The 16966-nt window shown below is 45.4% G+C and overlaps 1 protein-coding gene across 14 annotated transcripts in view; it reads left to right on the top strand.

The window, feature by feature from the left end:
- dock7 (dedicator of cytokinesis 7) overlaps positions 1-16966 on the top strand; it is a 173041-nt gene that overhangs the window by 120411 nt on the left and 35664 nt on the right. For 7 of the 14 annotated variants that reach the window (XM_048539932.2, XM_048539942.2, XM_048539940.2 and 4 more), the window contains 6 exons: positions 4221-4335; positions 5072-5206; positions 7715-7867; positions 7980-8138; positions 9095-9195; positions 15819-16011. In XM_048539932.2, coding sequence (XP_048395889.1) covers positions 4221-4335; positions 5072-5206; positions 7715-7867; positions 7980-8138; positions 9095-9195; positions 15819-16011 — 856 coding nt within the window. The remainder of the gene's footprint in view (positions 1-4220; positions 4336-5071; positions 5207-7714; positions 7868-7979; positions 8139-9094; positions 9196-15818; positions 16012-16966) is intronic. The other 7 variants (XM_048539944.2, XM_048539943.2, XM_048539939.2 and 4 more) reach the window with 1 other exon arrangement.

The following is a 16966-nucleotide window of genomic DNA, read 5'->3' as shown; positions in this document are numbered from 1 at the left end:
ATCTTATTTTGCCTGCATTGCTATGATCCCAGCTGATGGTAATATAAGACAAATCAGATTCCAGAGTAGAAGCTAATTTGATAGTTCACATGTTTTGCTTTTGCAATTCAGTTACCATGGTGATCAATCATTGAACATATTCACACTAGGCTGTAAATGTATTTTAACAGAAGAACATTAAATTCATTACTCAAAAGATGGTAGAGATCACTGGTTTGAGAGGTGCCGTCAGAGGTGCCTTGTAGGTAGTACACGCTCCTGCCACTCTGCATTGTGATAGAGGGAAAGAATGTTGAAAATGTTACCAGAGATAATGGGAACCGCAGATGCTGGAGAATCCGAGAATACAAAGTGTGGAGCTGGATGAACACAGCTGGCCGAGCAGCATCTTAGGAGCACAAAAGCTGATGTTTCAGGCCTAGACCCTTCATCTAGGCCTGAAATGTCGGCTTTTGTGCTCCTAAGATGCTGCTTGGCATGCTGTGCTCATCCAGCTCCACACTTTGTTATCGCGTCGAAAATGTTAGTCGGGTACCAATCAAGCAACTGCTTTGTCCTGAATGGTGTGGAGTTTCTTGAGTGTTGCTTGAGCTTCAAATACCCAGACAAGTGGGGAGTATTTCATCACACTCCTGATTTGTGCCTTGTAGATTGTGGTCAGGCTTTGGGCAGTTTGGAGGTGAATTACTTACCATGGAATAACCAATCTCTGACCTCCTTTTGCTGTAACAATATTTGTATGGCTGGCCAACCGCAGTTTCTGGTCAATGATATTGATCATGGGGATTCAGCATTGGTAATGCCATTGAATGTAAAGGAGTGCTGGTTAGGTTCTGTCTTGTTGGACCTGGTTACTGTCTGGTGTTTGTGTAGCATGAATGTTATTTGCCACTTATCAGCCTGAGCCTCGATGTTGTCTGGGTCCTGCAATGAATGGGTAGGAACTCCTTCAGTATCTGAGTAGTTGGGAATGGTAATTGTGCAATTGTCAGCCAACATCACATTTCTGATCATACGATGGATGGAAGGTCATTGATGAAGCAGCTAAGTTTTGTTGGGCCTGGGACACTATCCTGAGCAACCCCTGCAGAGATAACCTGTGATTAAGATTGACCTTCTCAAACTGCTTTTGTACTAACTGTAATGCCAACCAGTGGAGAGTTTCTCCCTTTCTCATTTACTTCAGTTTCATTGCAGCTTCTTGACTTTAAACTTGATCATATGGATCAGATACCGTCTGAAGTCAAAGGCACTCATTCTCACCTCACTTTTGGAGTCGGCTGTTTTGTTCATGTTTGGACCAAGGTTGCACTGCAGGGGAAAACTGAGCCAGTAATTCCTTTGTGAGTGCTGCTTGGTAGCACCGTCACTGACTCCTTCCATCAGTCTGCTGATGATCGAGAGTTGACATATGGAGTGGCAGTTGACTGAGTTGAGTTTGTCTTGTCTTCTGTCAACAGTATAAAATCCAAGAAATTTTCCACATTAGTGTGCAAAATGCAAACAGACCAGTGGTGGATCTGTGTAGGTTTTGGAAGCAGTGGCAGTGAGATTAAGTGGAGCAGTGAGAGCAGCGATGTCTGATAAGCAGACAGACTGGTGACAGACACGTGTGGGACTTGGAAGCAGGAGCATGAGTGAGATTGAAGGGACGAATGAGAGTTTAGAGATCTCAGAAGCAACCAGACCAGCAGTGCAGCAGCTTCAACAAAATTAAAGAGCAAGTTCAAAGGAGGGCTAGTAGGTCATTTGTGGGTATTTCTGTGTTGTCTCTTGTGACTGATGTTATCAATTTAGGTTAAGACAGTAAGTTCACCGTAAAACTTTGCGTAGATAGTTAACATTTTAGAAGATTGAAACTAAATTTCTTTACTTGACAGAATTAAGTGCTTGTTTGACATATATAAGAATCTTTTAAGTGTAAACTTAAGTAGGAGTAAGCATAAAATAAAAGCCTGGGTATGTATGATATTTAGTTACAATTGAGGAGCCGAGGCCCATGATTTGCACATCTGCGTTTTGTGGAAAGTCTTAGACACTTCCTTCTGTCTGGATGACTGGGTGTGCAAAATGTGCCTCTGGCAGGAGCACCTCAAACTATAGTGCATTTATGAGGCTGACAGCTTCATGAAAAACACGTTTTGCAGTGTGGTCACTCTGCAGCTTAAGGGACTGCAGGACAAGAATGAATGGGTAAAAGAAGGGGACCAGGCAGGTAGTGAGGGCAACCCTGAAGGGCATCCCACCCACAAGCCGTGTTTTGGCCTTCGAAAATGGTGAGAATGACAGTTCCTCTGTGCAGGGCAGCAGAGCCAAGGCCATGGCACTGTAAGTGGTCCAGCTGCTCAGTTGGAGTGCAAGGATGTGGAATGGTAGCAATATTAGGAAATTCATTATTGAGGGGAGGAGACAGGTGCTTCTGTGGAAATAGACATGACTCCAGGATGGCATGTTGCCTGCAAGGGGAAAAGATTTTGCAGCATAGCTGTAGTGCATTCTGAAAGGGAAGAGCGAACAGCCAGGGGTTGTGACCTTTGTTGGGACCAATTACAGAGGAAGAAAGCTCCTGCAAGCTGACTTCAGGGAGTTAGGTAGGAAATCGAAAAGTAGAACTTTTAAGGTACTAAGCTTCATTTTATTCCAGGTGCCACGTAGTACTGAGTATAAAAATGGAAGGATAAAGCAGATGAATGTATTTTTGGAGAGATGATGCAAAACGGTGTACTTTCAACTCTTAAGCCATTGGAACCATTTCTGGGGGAGTTGGGACCTGTTCAAGTTGGACAGGTTACATTAGAATAGGAATTGGACCAACATGTTGTTACCTTTCTGTTCTGTTCTATTCTATTCTGTTCTGTTTCTCTGAACTTTCCAGGAATGAGAGTCATTCCTCATTCCTATTAAAATTAATTTGCCCTAGACTTCTCCCCCACCTTGTTCTTTCCAGAACACTCAATTATTTTATATCCTCCCATCTTTTCCATCTACTATAGTTCAGTCTTTAAAACCTGAATTTATTGCCACTTAATACTATTTGGCTGAATTTTATTTGACTTTTCTGAGCTTGAATGTACCATCATGATAGTGTTTCACAGTTTAGAAAAACTGGAAAAGGCTGAGGTGGTTTAGGAGTTACTTTTATCAAGGCATTAGAAACATGATTTTTCCAAATGCAATATGTAGGATATATACAGAAGAATCTCATCTGATGTGAGATCAGAATAAAAACACAGTCATGTGATTTAAATTTTTTTTAAAGTTACTTCTAATGAATGTATTTTAAGTTAATTCTATTGAAATATTGTCTTTAAGTGAAACTGAATCCAAAGCCCAATTTACAGCTGACACTAGAAGTAACCATGTAATCAAGTCAAAACATTGAAGCCACCACCCTTGTAGTTTGGGACAGTCATTATCTTGGTAGTTAATAAAAACTTAAGATAATAGAAACTGTATATCGAACAATATATTTGTCATATAAAAAGATCATGTTCAATTGCAATCTGTGTGTAGTTTGATTCATGAAAAATTGTGTGTATTTACTGTTGCAGAAATGGAGCTCTGTCTTACTGTAAAAACAGTAATTTTCTTCCTTGCCTGCAGATTATATTTCTCTTTTTGTTCTCCCGATGATATTGGGCAGGACCTGTGTTTTACTATGTAAATTAAAATACGTGATTTTTAATTCTCCTGATAGCTATTTATTAGAGCACTGTAATTTGAGCTAAATAGATCAGTGAATTCCCGGTTTAAACTTGGAGTTAGTCAACTAAATGCAATCAAAATAGTATTAGGAACTTATTTTTTGACTCCACACCATAAATTAAGAAAGAAATGTTAACCAGGATTCTTGTTTCAAATTGTTCCCCAATGACTTCTCTGAAAAAAAAATCTTGAATATGTGTGTCTTTGCTTCTGCCCTGAAGTTATAGCCTTTCCATTCTCACTGTCTAAGTTCACACATTTCCTCAGCTGCTGGAGTTCATCCTGCATATTTCCATAGAACTAGAGTAAGCCTATGAGAGTACGGTAAAGGAAATTGAAGGCAATACTGAATGAAATTGGTTTCAAAGACTAATTTCTAGCACACAAAATCTAAAGTAAAAATATCCAATTTGATAATCTTATAGATTGACTTAGTCTGCATTTTTAACCATAAATGTTAAATAAGATCATAACATTTAAATATCTAAAGCAAGAATCTGAACCTTTTCTGACAGGATATTTGTATGTGACAGATCAAGGGCTGAGTTGGAACATGAGGCACTGATTGATGGTAACCTTGCAACTGAAGCAAACCTTATTATTTTGGACACTTTGGAAATAATTGTTCAGGTAAGTGATCAATAAGTAGCTGCCAAAAAGACTGTGACGGCAAAGTATCCGTGGGAAATTAGAGGTTTTCCACTGCCAGCATGGTGCCATATTTGATCTTTGACACTTTTTTGAACATCTGTTCCAGTAAATTAACTCACTAGCCTAAATTTCATATAATTAGGATGACATTATGCTAAGGACAATATTGTGCATATTCAAATTCTATCTAGATTTACAAGTTGAAAGTCTTTCTCTGTCAGTTCTCTGTAAGAGTCCTGTGTGAAATGGAATTGGGACCATCTCAACCCACTTCTTAGCTTGCACAAACGCACAGGATTAAACTTCCCTCAAACTGGGAGAAAAATGGAAGTCTGTCTGAAAGACCACAAATGTCATCGAACAAATAGGTTAGGATACGGTGCTGAAGGGGATGAACTTTGAGCTTTGGAAGTCTGGGCAGAGTAGAGAAAAAGGTATCTATTCAGTGCAGTGCTTTTCCTGGAACAGTAATTGGGCTTGTGTTGGAACATCTTTATATCTAATCAGTGTGATAGCTCACGTCTAAGCATTAATGATATATCCAGATTGCCTGCATTAGCATCCTTTTATTAGTGAACATACTATTGTAAAAAATGATTTACAGTTTGCAGAATTGTAATTCTAGGATTACCTCACTATTGATACTGTCAAAAATGGTATTTGAAACTTGTCAAATACATAATAATTATTTATTTTTAATCTTTACCCTCTACAGACTGTTTCTGTGACAGAATCCAAAGAAAGTGTGCTTGGAGGGGTCCTGAAGGTTCTTCTACACACTATGGCATGTAATCAGAGTGCACTTTACCTGCAACATTGTTTTGCCACCCAGAGAGCTTTGGTATCTAAAGTAGGTGTTACAGTATTATAGATAATTGTTATAACTGATTATTGAAGATCACTGTGCAAACCATATTCTGCACAAGCATACTGCACCAAATGAAATATGGGCATAACTTTATTTTGACTGCAGTTCATGTTAAACTTGTTTTAGTGGCGCTACTGTAGGTTATTACTGACTGGGCACTATGCCACTCCTTGCAGGAATATAGAAAAATTACTGATCACTTAAAGGGGTTTGGCTTTATTGAAATTTTGTCATTAAATCCACCAAAGCTGAAACAACACAAAGTCACTGTCTTGTGTCTCTCATTTGAGAACAGGGAACGATGAGGTATCTGTACTGGATCCCAGGTCTAGTGGCATTGACTTGCTTCTCCGTCTTGAAACTGGAACCCTAAACCATCTTCAGGAGCAGTTCTGATGAAATGCTGATGGCTTATATTATATAGATACAGCGGCAGTAGTTAAATGAAATCTAAATGCGTTGGATGGAGATGGGCATAAGACTAGTCAGAATCCCACCCTCAAACGAAAGCATATCAAGTACTTAGATGGGCTTTCCACGCAGATCACGTTCTGGTACAGTGAGGCCCTGCCTTACATGAAGTTGCTGACCAATCAGAGCACAGCAAATCCACATCAGTGGCCACGACTGCTGCCAGCACAGCAATGTAGAGCCTCAGAAATAGCAGACGTGGGATATACCTCTGATGGATGTAGTTTGAGGGTGGAGGGGAGTTGACGGTGTCAAAAGCAAGAGCAGGGTTTGGTTTTCATTGCCTTACACCCAGCCCCTATCCCCACCTCTAGTCATCCCCAGCTTGAGGCAAGTTGAGACTTCCCACCCCAGTCTGGCAGATTGACCTTATCCTTTGATTGCAGGGAAGGGCAATCTCTTCACCTGTCAGAAATGAAGTTAATTCTCATGGCTGTGTGAAAAGGCCTTTAAAAGTTCTCTTCAATGATAATTTAAAGATCTCAGTTGGTGACAGTGTGAGAAGACTTTCCCACTTTATTCCTGTGCCGGTAGTGACAAGACGAGCTGTGTTCTCCTTGATCCCTGACTGTCTGATTATTTTCGCCTCCCACCATCTATTCCTCAGCTTTTTGGGACAGAAAGATTCCATTTATTCATCTGTGATTGACAGTCAATGTGTCGTCAATAAAACCCATTAGTCCTGGCACAGATATTTATCATATTTTAGGATATACCTGCACTTAAAGTAGCTACCCTAATTTTGACAAATTAATGGTCAAATTGTTGTGGTTGTTTATTTGATACTTGGGTACATTTCAATAATTCTGAATGTAGAAATTCTTAGCAATAGGACAAGTGCATTATGTTTCATATGTCATCTCATTTCAATATATGTCGCAATCAATGTCTAACTTATTCTGATAATTCAAAGATTTCTTGGTGCTCTGCCCACTTTCTCACTCCTACCTCTTCCTTTACTAATGTTTTCAATCTAATTGACCTGTAAGTATATTGCCATTCCTTCACTGTCACTGGGTCAAAATTCTGTAAGTCTCTCTCTCACAGCAGTGTGGTTATCCCTGCGTCTGTGGACTTTAGCAGTTCAAGAAAGCAGTTTGCCACCATGACAGCATTAATTAGGGATGGCCAAGAGATGATGGCATGGCACGTGATGTCTGCATCCTGTGAATTTATTTTAAAAAATGTGTATTAGAGGGATCCGTCAAAGAGATTGGAGAATTTACAAGTGGATTTCCCCTTTTTTTCCTCCTTTCAGTTTGAGGAATTCTGTTACCCTCTTGAATTTAGAATTGTAAGAGTTCGTTCATAGCAATAAGTTAAATTTTGCCACTACAGTTTCTCTGTAATGACTTGTTGGTCCGTACAGTTAATCATCCGTGTTAAGATTTAAAAACTTGTATGACTACATCAGTGTTTGATATGTGCTTGCATATTTTCTTTTCCAAGCTAATACCATGTCAAGAAATGGTTTTAAAGGCAAAAATCGTACTCTAAAGGTTGACGGTGACTTTATAGAGGTTTATAAAATCATGAGAGGCATAAGGAAGGTGAATAAGAAAGGTATTTTCCTTAGGGTAGGGGAGTTCAAAACTAAAGGGCATAGTATCAAGGTAAGAGGAGAAAAATTTAAAAGGGACCTGAGGGGCAACTTTTTTTACAAAGAGGGTGGTTCATTTGTGGAACGAACTGCCTGAGGAAGTGGTACATGCAGGTACAGTTATAACATTTAAAAGGTATTCGGATAGATACATAAAAAGGAAAGCTTTCGAGGTATATGGTCCAAACGCAGACAATTGGCACCAGTTTAGTTTGGGAAACTTGGTCAGTGTAGACGAGTTGTACCGAAGGGTCTGTTTCTGTGCTGTATGACTCTAAGTGTAACATGAGGGGTTTCATGCTCTGATCGCTATCAGTGACTTTATCTGGAAAGTGCACGTGTAAATATTTGGTAAGGATTGAACCATCACTTTCAAGGGGTGAAGGCAAAATGGTTTAATATTCTTTCTGTTGTTACAGTTTCCTGAACTCCTTTTTGAAGAAGAAACAGAACTGTGTGCTGATCTGTGCCTAAGGCTTTTACGACACTGCAGCAGCAGTATTGGCACAATCCGAGCACATGCCAGTGCCTCACTGTACCTCCTTATGAGACAAAATTTCGAGATTGGCAATGTAAGCAATGTTTGAGCCAACATTCCCCTCTTTAAATAATCATTTCAAATGCTTCATCTTTACAAACTATACCATTGAAATTTTGAAGAAAATAGTATTTTGTTGCTTACAGAATTTTGCAAGAGTGAAGATGCAAGTAACCATGTCACTTTCCTCGCTGGTTGGTACTTCCCAGAATTTTAATGAAGAATTCCTCAGGCGTTCTTTAAAGACAATTTTGACATACGCTGAAGAAGACTTGGAACTGAGAGAAACTACCTTTCCTGACCAGGTGTATATTTTTATAAGAACGTCTGTGACAACTTCAGGGCAGCACAAAATGCTTTATGGCAAATGTAGCACTTTTGTAACAGTGTCATTTTTGTGCTGCTGGGAAATGCACTAGTCAGTTTGCACATATGGAGATGAAATATGCGACCAGATTTTCGATGGCGTTGGTGAAAGAATAAACATTGTCAATGACAATTAGAGAACTTTCTGCTCCTAATGTTGAAAGGTAACCAACCAGAATCATTAACTGTGCTTCTCTTTCCACAGATACTTACAGACCCACTGGTTTTTCCAGAACTTTGTGTTTTTATTTATTATTGCACTTAGTTAGCTTCATTGCTATTACCTCATAATTCAATAAAGCTTTCTTCCTTTCACTCCCAAGTTGTTTCCCTTTTGCCGTATAAATTATCTACAAACCAATGTGAGTTTTTACGATATCAGATCCATACAATGTCATGAACTTGCACTTTCAGAGGCCAGTTGAGGAGAAACATAAAGTATCTTAGAAAAGAGGAGAAAAATTAATAGCACTCTCTCCAGCCGATCATAAAGCAGTTTGTAGTTCAAGAAACATTGGTTCACTTAGAAGTTGTTGTGGAGTATCTGCTCTGGTAGGGAATAAGCCTGGTCTTCATTAATATGGAATGCTCCCTTAGTTAAGAGGCATATGTGTCATGCTTCTCACTTTCAAATTAAGACATATCCACTTCATCAAAAAGTCATTTTAAGTTTCTTTTCATATTTCTGTAATCAATATTATTTCCGAAGAAAACAAATTTTTGTTTTCTGCTTCTGAATTGACAGAGTTTTGATTGAAATTGTCACTTTCTGTTTGTTCCCTTTATCCTGGTTGGACTGCATTACAGTAATTTTAAAAATGGTTCTTCGTTTGGGTGTGTTTGGATCCGGATGGATTTGTCGATTGTAATGCAGTTCATTATTACCTTGTTATAGGTGCAGGATCTTGTTTTCAATCTCCATATGATCCTGTCAGACACCGTGAAAATGAAAGAACACCAAGAAGATCCAGAGATGCTCATTGATCTGATGTACAGGTATGCCTTGAAGATATTCACGTCTCAAGTGGACATTTTTGGTCATTTCTGTCTTTCTTCCAAATTCATACCCTTATGGATGTGAGTTTGCTCGCTGAGCTGGAAGGTTAGTTTTCAGACGTTTCGTCACTTTTTTTATTTGAAAAAATGTACTTTATTCGTAAGATGTACAAAAAGTAAAACATATTTACACACCTACTCAGTCATGCAAGCCGCTGCGGGTTACCCAGGGGGTACATACACCAACTAAAGGAAAATAACAAAGAAGGAAAAAAAAACAAAGCAAAGAAACCACCCCGGCAGTCGTCACCCCGCACAGTCCCCGTTGGCCCCCTGACCAGTTGGGGAACGCGCCAGATGGGCCCAGTTACCAGATAGGGCCCTTTTTTCTATTCTGGACGAGGGGTTTCATACGGTGGTCTTTCCCCACCGCACCTTGGCGGCGGCTGCCCCAAGCTTTAGCGCATCCCTCAGCACGTAGTCCTGGACCTTGGAGTGCGCCAGTCTGCAACACTCGGTCGGGGTCAGTTCTTTCAGCTGGCAGACCAGCAAGTTGCGGGCAGACCAAAGAGCGTCTTTCACCGCATTGATGGTCCTCCAGGTGCAGTTGATGTTGGTCTCGGTGTGCGTCCCCGGAAACAGCCCGTAGAGCAGGGAGTCCCGTGTCACGGAGCTGCTCGGGACGAACCTCGACAAATACCACTGCATCCCCCTCCAGACCTCCTGCGCATAGGCACACTCCAGAAGGAGGTGATCGACAGTCTCGTCCCCCCTGCAGCCACCTCGAGGGCAGCGTGCGGTGGCGCAGAGATTCCGGGCATGCATAAAAGATCTCACTGGCAGAGCCCCTCTCACCACCAGCCAAGCAATGTCCTTGTGCTTGTTTGAAAGTTCTGGCGATGAGGCATTCTGCCAAACGACTTTGGCAGTCTGCGTGGGGAACCACACGACAGGATCCACCCTCTCCTTTTCCCGAAGGGTCCCGAGGATACTACGTGCTGACCACTGCCTGATGGCCTTGCGGTCAAAGGTGTTTCCTTTCAAAAATTTCTCCACGAAGAACAGGTGGTACGGAATGGTCCAACTACTTGGAGCGTTCCGCGGCAACGAGGCCAGGCCCATCCTTCGCAACACCGGGGACAGGTAGAACCTCAGTAAGTAGTGACACTTGGTGTTTGCGTACTGAGGATCTACGCACAGCTTGATGCAGCCGCACACAAAGGTAGCCGTCAGGGCGAGGGTGGCGTTCGGTACGCCCTTTCCCCCATTTTCCAGGTCTTTGTACATGGTGTCCCTGCGGACCCAGTCCATCCTCGACCCCCAAATGAAGTGGAAGATGGCCCGGGTGACCGCAGCGGCGCAGGTCCAGGGAATAGGCCAGGCCTGCGCCACATACAACAGTACCGAAAGCCCCTCGCACCTGACAACCAGGTTCTTACCCGCGATGGAGAGGGACCGGAGCGTCCACCTACCCAGCTTCTGCTTCAATTTGGTGATACGCTCCTCCCAAGTCTTAGTGCACGCCCCAGCTCCACCAAACCAAACACCCAGCACCTTCAGGTAGTCTGTCCTGATGGTGAAGGGGATGAAGGAGCGGTCGTCCCAGTTCCCGAAGAACATGACCTCACTCTTACTCCTATTGACTTTGGCACTCGAGGCCAGTTCAAACTGGCCACAGATGTCCAATAGTCTACTCACTGACCGACAATCGGTGCAGAAGACGGTGACATCGTCCATGTACAGGGAGGTCTTGACCTGAAGGCCTCCGCTGCCTGGGATAGTCACGCCCTTCAGGCTCACGTACTTCCTGATGGATGCGGCGAAGGGCTCCACACAGCACACAAACAAGGCAGGAGAGAGCAGGCAGCCCTGCCTGACTCCAGATCTAACAGGAAAACTGTCGGATTCCCACCCATTGATCGAGACTGCGCTAACGATGTTGGTGTAGAGCAGCCGGATCCAATTGCGGATGCCCTCCCCGAACCCCAATTTGGAGAGGACGTCCCTCATGTAAGCATGAAAGACCCAGTCGAAGGCCTTCTCCTGGTCCAGGCTGACGAGGCAGGTGTCCACCCGCCTGTCCTGTATGTAGGCGATCGTATCCCTGATGAGTGCGAGGCTCTCAGCAAGCTTCCTGCCCGGCACAGCACAGGTTTGGTCAGGGTGAATTACCGACTCCAGGACAGACCTGACCTGGTTGGCTATGACCTTGGCCAGGATTTTGTAGTCCACGTTCAATAGTGAAATGGGACACCAATTCTTAATTTCTTCCCTCTCCCCCTTCCTTTTGTAAATGAGGGTGATGATGCCCTTCCTCATGGCCTTGCACATTTCCCCTGCCCGAAGAGCACTGTCGTACACCTCCAGCAGGTCCTGGCCGACCAGGTCCCACAGAGCGGAATACAGCTCGACCGGTAAGCCGTCGCTTCCGGGAGTCCTATTCCTCTCCAAGGACTTGAGGGCTCTGGTCAGCTCGTCCAGGGATATCGGCCGGTCCAGCCACTCCCGTGTGTCGTCTGAGACCTCCGTGATAGACGACAGGAACGACTCGGAGGTCGTGCTGCCCGTGGGTTTCGTGTCGTACAGTCCGGCATAGAAGGTTCTGCTGATCCTCAAAATGTCGGGCCGAGACGACGTCGCCAAGCCGTCGTCCTCCTTCAGCCGGCTAAGCACAGAGCTCTCTTTGTGCACCTTCTGAAAGAAGAAACGCGAGCACGTCTCGTCCTGCTCCACGGAGCGGACCCTGGACCGGAAGATTATCCGGGAGGCCTCCGCAGCGAAGAGCGAAGCTTGCTGGCCCCTCACCTCGCGGAGGTCCTCCGTGACATCGAACCCCATCAACTGCAGAAGGAGCAGGTTCTGCACCCTTTTCTGGAGTCGCGACAGCTTTCCCCGCCTCTCTCTCGCCTTCTGAACACCCTTGAGGACAAAGAACCTCTTGGTGTTCTCCTTCACCGTCTCCCACCAGTCGCCCGGAGACTCAAAGAGGGGTTTCACGGTTCTCCAACCAGCGTACTCCCTCTTAAGCTCCTCGACGTTCTCTGGGGTCAACAGAGTCGTGTTGAGCTTCCACGTCCCCTTGCCGGCCGGCTGGTTGTCCTGTAAGTGACAGTCGGCCAGCAGGAGGCAGTGGTCAGAGAAGAACACCGGCTCGACACCAGTGGATCTGACCGAGAACGTCCGTGACACAAACAGGAAGTCTATCCTTGAGCGGATAGACCTGTCTGGCTGCGACCAGGTGTACCTCCGCTGCACTCCGTCTGCAGGGGTGCTGAAGACGTTGAGCAGCTTGGCATCCTTTACCGTGCCCATCAGGAATCTGGACGTGACGTCCAGTTGACTCCCCCCACCCCGCTGTCCCCACGCCGGATCTTCCATCTGCATCAATGATGCAGTTGAAGTCTCCGCCTAGGATGACTGGCCTGGATGTAGCCAGCAGGGGTGGAAGCCGCTGCAGGACGGCCAACCGCTCACTCCGTACCGCTGGGGCGTACACGTTGATTAGCCTCAGGGGAGCGTTCCTGTAGGTGACGTCAGCCACTAGGAGGCGCCCCCCCCACCACCTCCTGAACTTGAGAGATGGTGAAGTTGCGCCCCCGCAGCAGAATAGCCAGGCCCGAGGAGCGACAGTCGTTACCCCCCGACCAGATCGAAGGCCCACAGGTCCAGGCGCCGGACCATTTCCCGTACCTGCCGAGGTGCGGTATCCCGCACTCCTGCAGAAACAGGAGGTCCGCCTCGATGGTGGTCAGGTAGGCCAACGTGGATACACATCTTGCGGTGGACCTGACACTGCGCACATTACTGCTCGCAACTCGTACCCCCATTGTGGGCAGTGACCGCAGTACCCTCCCCAAGTCCAAGGTCCAGCCCCTCCATCTGTCCCTTCATGCCTATTGCCCGGGCTAACTGCTGGACGCTCTCCGGGCTCAGGAAACCGTCCATGCTGCCTTCCGGGTGGCATCCCCCCGCCAGGGGTGCGGAGGAAGGAGGGTCCGGCTCCGGGTCAGGCTGGGGACGCGCTGTTTCCTCCTTCCCGCTTGGAAGTTTCGGGGGGCCCTCCAGTGCCCCAGCAGCACTTGACTAGGTGTTGGAGGGAGCTTCAGGAGGCCTCCTGTCACCTGGAAGTGGGGTGCTGCTTTCCTTCTCCCTCGCGATCTTTAACTTCTGCTTCGGGCGGGCCCTCTCCGAATCCCCCTCATCAGAGGAGATCTTATAGCCCCCCTGTAGCTGCCTCTTCCCGTCTGATGGTTGCGGTTCCTGGGCCCGTCGACGCACCTTCCTCCTCGCTTTCCGGACCGTCGTCCACTCCCCTGGGTCGCCTGTCACCGCCTCCATCGACTCCAGGTTGTCGGGGGGGGAGCGGAGCCTGCAGGGGTGCTTTGCTGGCCTCGGGCCCATCCTGCGGGCCTGGGCCGTCCTGCACGACCTGGCCCTCCTGCACATTAGTGGGGTCCTTGCTGGGCCCTGGTGCCTTCCTCTCCTCCGGGGGGAGCTGGCCCCGCATTGCCCCTGCCGGCGACCTGGGCGTAGGTGGTCCCCTGCCGCGGGCATGCCCTATAGAGGTGGCCCGCTTCCCCGCAAAGGTTGCAGCTTTTCTCTTGTGGGCAATCCTTTGCAAGGTGTCCCTCCCCGCTGCAGTTCCTGCAGATGGTGGCTTTGCAGTCAGCCGCCATGTGATCTGACCTACCACAGGCATGGCAGACTTTAGGTTGCCCTGCATAGGTCAGGTAGCCCTTGCTCCCAACGATCGCGAAGCTGGACGGTCGGTGTACGACATTCCCGTCTGCGCCCATCCTCAGCGTCACCTTGACCTGCCTCTTACTCGTCCAGATGACAGAGGGGTCCATGATGTCAGTTAGGTCCCCTTCCACCTTTACGTACCTTCCAAGGAAGGTCAGGACATCAACTGCTGGCACATGCGGGTTGTACATGTGTACAGTCACCATACGGCTCCTCTGCACTGGCATCACGGACAGCGGTCAATACAGAGAGGAGGCCCTCACCTCCTTTCTCCTTGAAAACCTCCAGGAAGCGCTCGCAAAGCTTGGCACTCCTGAAGGTCACATTGTAAAAACCTCCTCCAGGGAAATCCTGCAGGCAGTAAATGTCCGCAGCAGCGAACCCACAACAGTCCAACAGGACCCTCTTCACGAAGAAGGTGCGGTCTACACGTGCACCTTCATCCACCTTCTTTACAGAAACACGGATGGTGTTCCGGACCCCCTGACCTGGGGCACGAGCACTTGCCTCAGCCATCGTTGCAGGTTGGCTGCTTCCCTGAACCAGCGTTAGGCCGAAGCCAGCATTAAGATCCACTGGTCGCAAGGGTGCACAGCCAACCCGACGTCCTCCTTTCACCTCCAACACAGCACTCTCCTCCTCTCGGTCCACAAGAGAGTGGGTCTTTATTTTGTTCCAGATGTAAGCTGGTTCACTGAGCTTGAAGGTTTGTTCCCAGATGTTTTGTCATCGAGGTAGCCTATTAGTGAACCTCCGATGAAGCGCTGGTGTAATGTCCCGCTTTCTATTTATCTGGTTAGGTTTCCTTGGGATTGGTGATGTCATTTCCTGTTCTTTTTCTCAGGGGGTGGTAGATTGGCTCCAAATCAATGTGTTTGTTGATGGAATTCCGGTTGGAATGCCATGCTTCTAGGAATTCTCGTGCACGTCTCTGTTTGGCTTGTCCTAGGATGGATGTGTTGTCCCAATCAAAGTGGTGTCCTTCCTCATCTGTATGTAAGGATACGAGTGATAGTGGGTCGTGTCGTTTTGTGGCTAGTTGATGTTCATGTATCCTGGTGGCTATTTTTCTGCCTGTTTGTCCCATGTAGTGTTTGTCACAGTTCTTGCTATCATTAGTATCCTGTACAATTTAAGCTGCCCTGTGTACGGTGCAATGGATAATAGTGTATTACATCCAAAATTCAAATAGCATATCAGATTAGAACTATAGAAATAGTTAAAAGCAAGCATTCATCAATTTTAACATTAGAAAAAAACATTCAACAAGTGCTATAGGATAAAAGCTCAAAGTACTGCCAATGTTGGAGACCTGAAATCAAAAGCACTCCAGCCTCATTTGACAGATTTCACTAATGGGTGAAATAAGTTAATCTGACCACTAACCTGGAGAGTCCTGGTGCAGTATAATGGAATGCACCATCTGATGCGCAGTTGGGTCATACAGCCAGAAGGGTTGCATTGCCTGCACTGATCTCAGAAAGGGCAAAGCCATGATTGATTTCTGTAGGCCTTGGCAAAACAGATAAAATGAAAATCGGGCAGTGTTGCTGGTTACTGCCAGGAGGGGATCTGGTGGAAATTGCACATCTGTGGACCTGAGGTAAGAACCAGATTGTAATGGTCTTCGTGATTGAACTGTGTGCTATTTCTGGTTACCTAGGCAGCAAGCTGAAACATAATACCTAAGCGTGGACAGTACTGTTGAGGCCGCTGAGTTAAGGCAACATCTTCAAGAGAGGACAGAAGAACTTTTAGAGATAGGCTTAGGTAGGATGGGAAAAAAAGGAAAGTAAAATCAACATACTGGCAATAACTTAAATTTCAGACTGGATGCTTATCAGTGATCGATAATTTTGTTTTCCATTTGCTCCTGGAAGAATTGCTAAAGGATACCAGACATCACCAGATCTGCGGCTAACCTGGCTCCAAAACATGGCTGGAAAACATTCTGAGAGGAGTAACCGTGCTGAAGCCGCGCAGTGCCTTGTCCATTCTGCAGCTTTAGTAGCAGAATACTTAAGTATGTTGGAAGATCGCAAGTATCTTCCTGTAGGATGTGTAACCTTCCAGGTAGGAGTTTGTAAGGTACTCTCAGATTCTTTTTCTGTCTATTTTGTGTACATTATATTGAATGTGGAATTGTAACATGATTTTTGTTTCCTCTGAAAGGGAGACCCTACTCTAAGAAAGGAAAAGGATGATATGTTGAGGACAGGTTAGATGAAGTTCAATGGGAGCAGGCTTTTGTGGACAATTAGTGAAGACACAGATGACTTGGATCAAATGTCCCGCTTCTGCACAGCAACTTCTGTGTAATTATCAACATGATGCAGTATACCCTTACTCTCTGATCAGCATAGACACTGACATTGCAATCCAACCCTAATAGAAAAATATTCACATACCTTCAGAAAACCTCTGAAGGCAACACCATGAGAAGTGGGTTATGCATGATTCACTATTCTTCTTACTGTTTAAGGACTACTTGTAATTCAGTCTTTTCACTTTTCAGTTTGTTGACTTGTCATCCCCTTTAGCAAAGAGAAATACACTTGATCTTTATCCTGGTTGAACAGGAAATAAATGTTGCTGAACATGACGTTATTTGCAACAATGGATAAAATCCAAATGCGAGCAAATCTCTTGTAAGTTAGTCACAAAGTGGAGATATCACCTAATATATAGGAAGCTGCATCTCCTACATAGAAATTACCTGCAGCAGATGGTCCTCGCCTCAGCAGGAATGAATGTCTGATTATGTGAAGTCCTGCTCTACCTGCCTCCCTTTCCATATTACAAACTTGCATTAACATTTGTAAAAAATTTTGCCTCCTGTGTTCATTCATATTTTCTGATTATCAAAGTTGTTTTGCCTTCTGTTTTCCATTAGCTAGTGTGATCATCTGTTTGGATTACTTAAGGGAGAATGGATTGGTTTCAAAGTTCTGCCTTACAGTTAAATTCTGTGAATCTATTTGGGAGAGATTTGGGTGGCTGACTTTTATTCAGAGCATTTCAAATGTGC

Source organism: Stegostoma tigrinum, chromosome 8, assembly GCF_030684315.1.
Source record: "Stegostoma tigrinum isolate sSteTig4 chromosome 8, sSteTig4.hap1, whole genome shotgun sequence".
In the NCBI taxonomy this organism is placed as follows: domain Eukaryota; kingdom Metazoa; phylum Chordata; class Chondrichthyes; order Orectolobiformes; family Stegostomatidae; genus Stegostoma; species Stegostoma tigrinum.
This window is presented reverse-complemented; position numbering and strand designations above follow the sequence as displayed.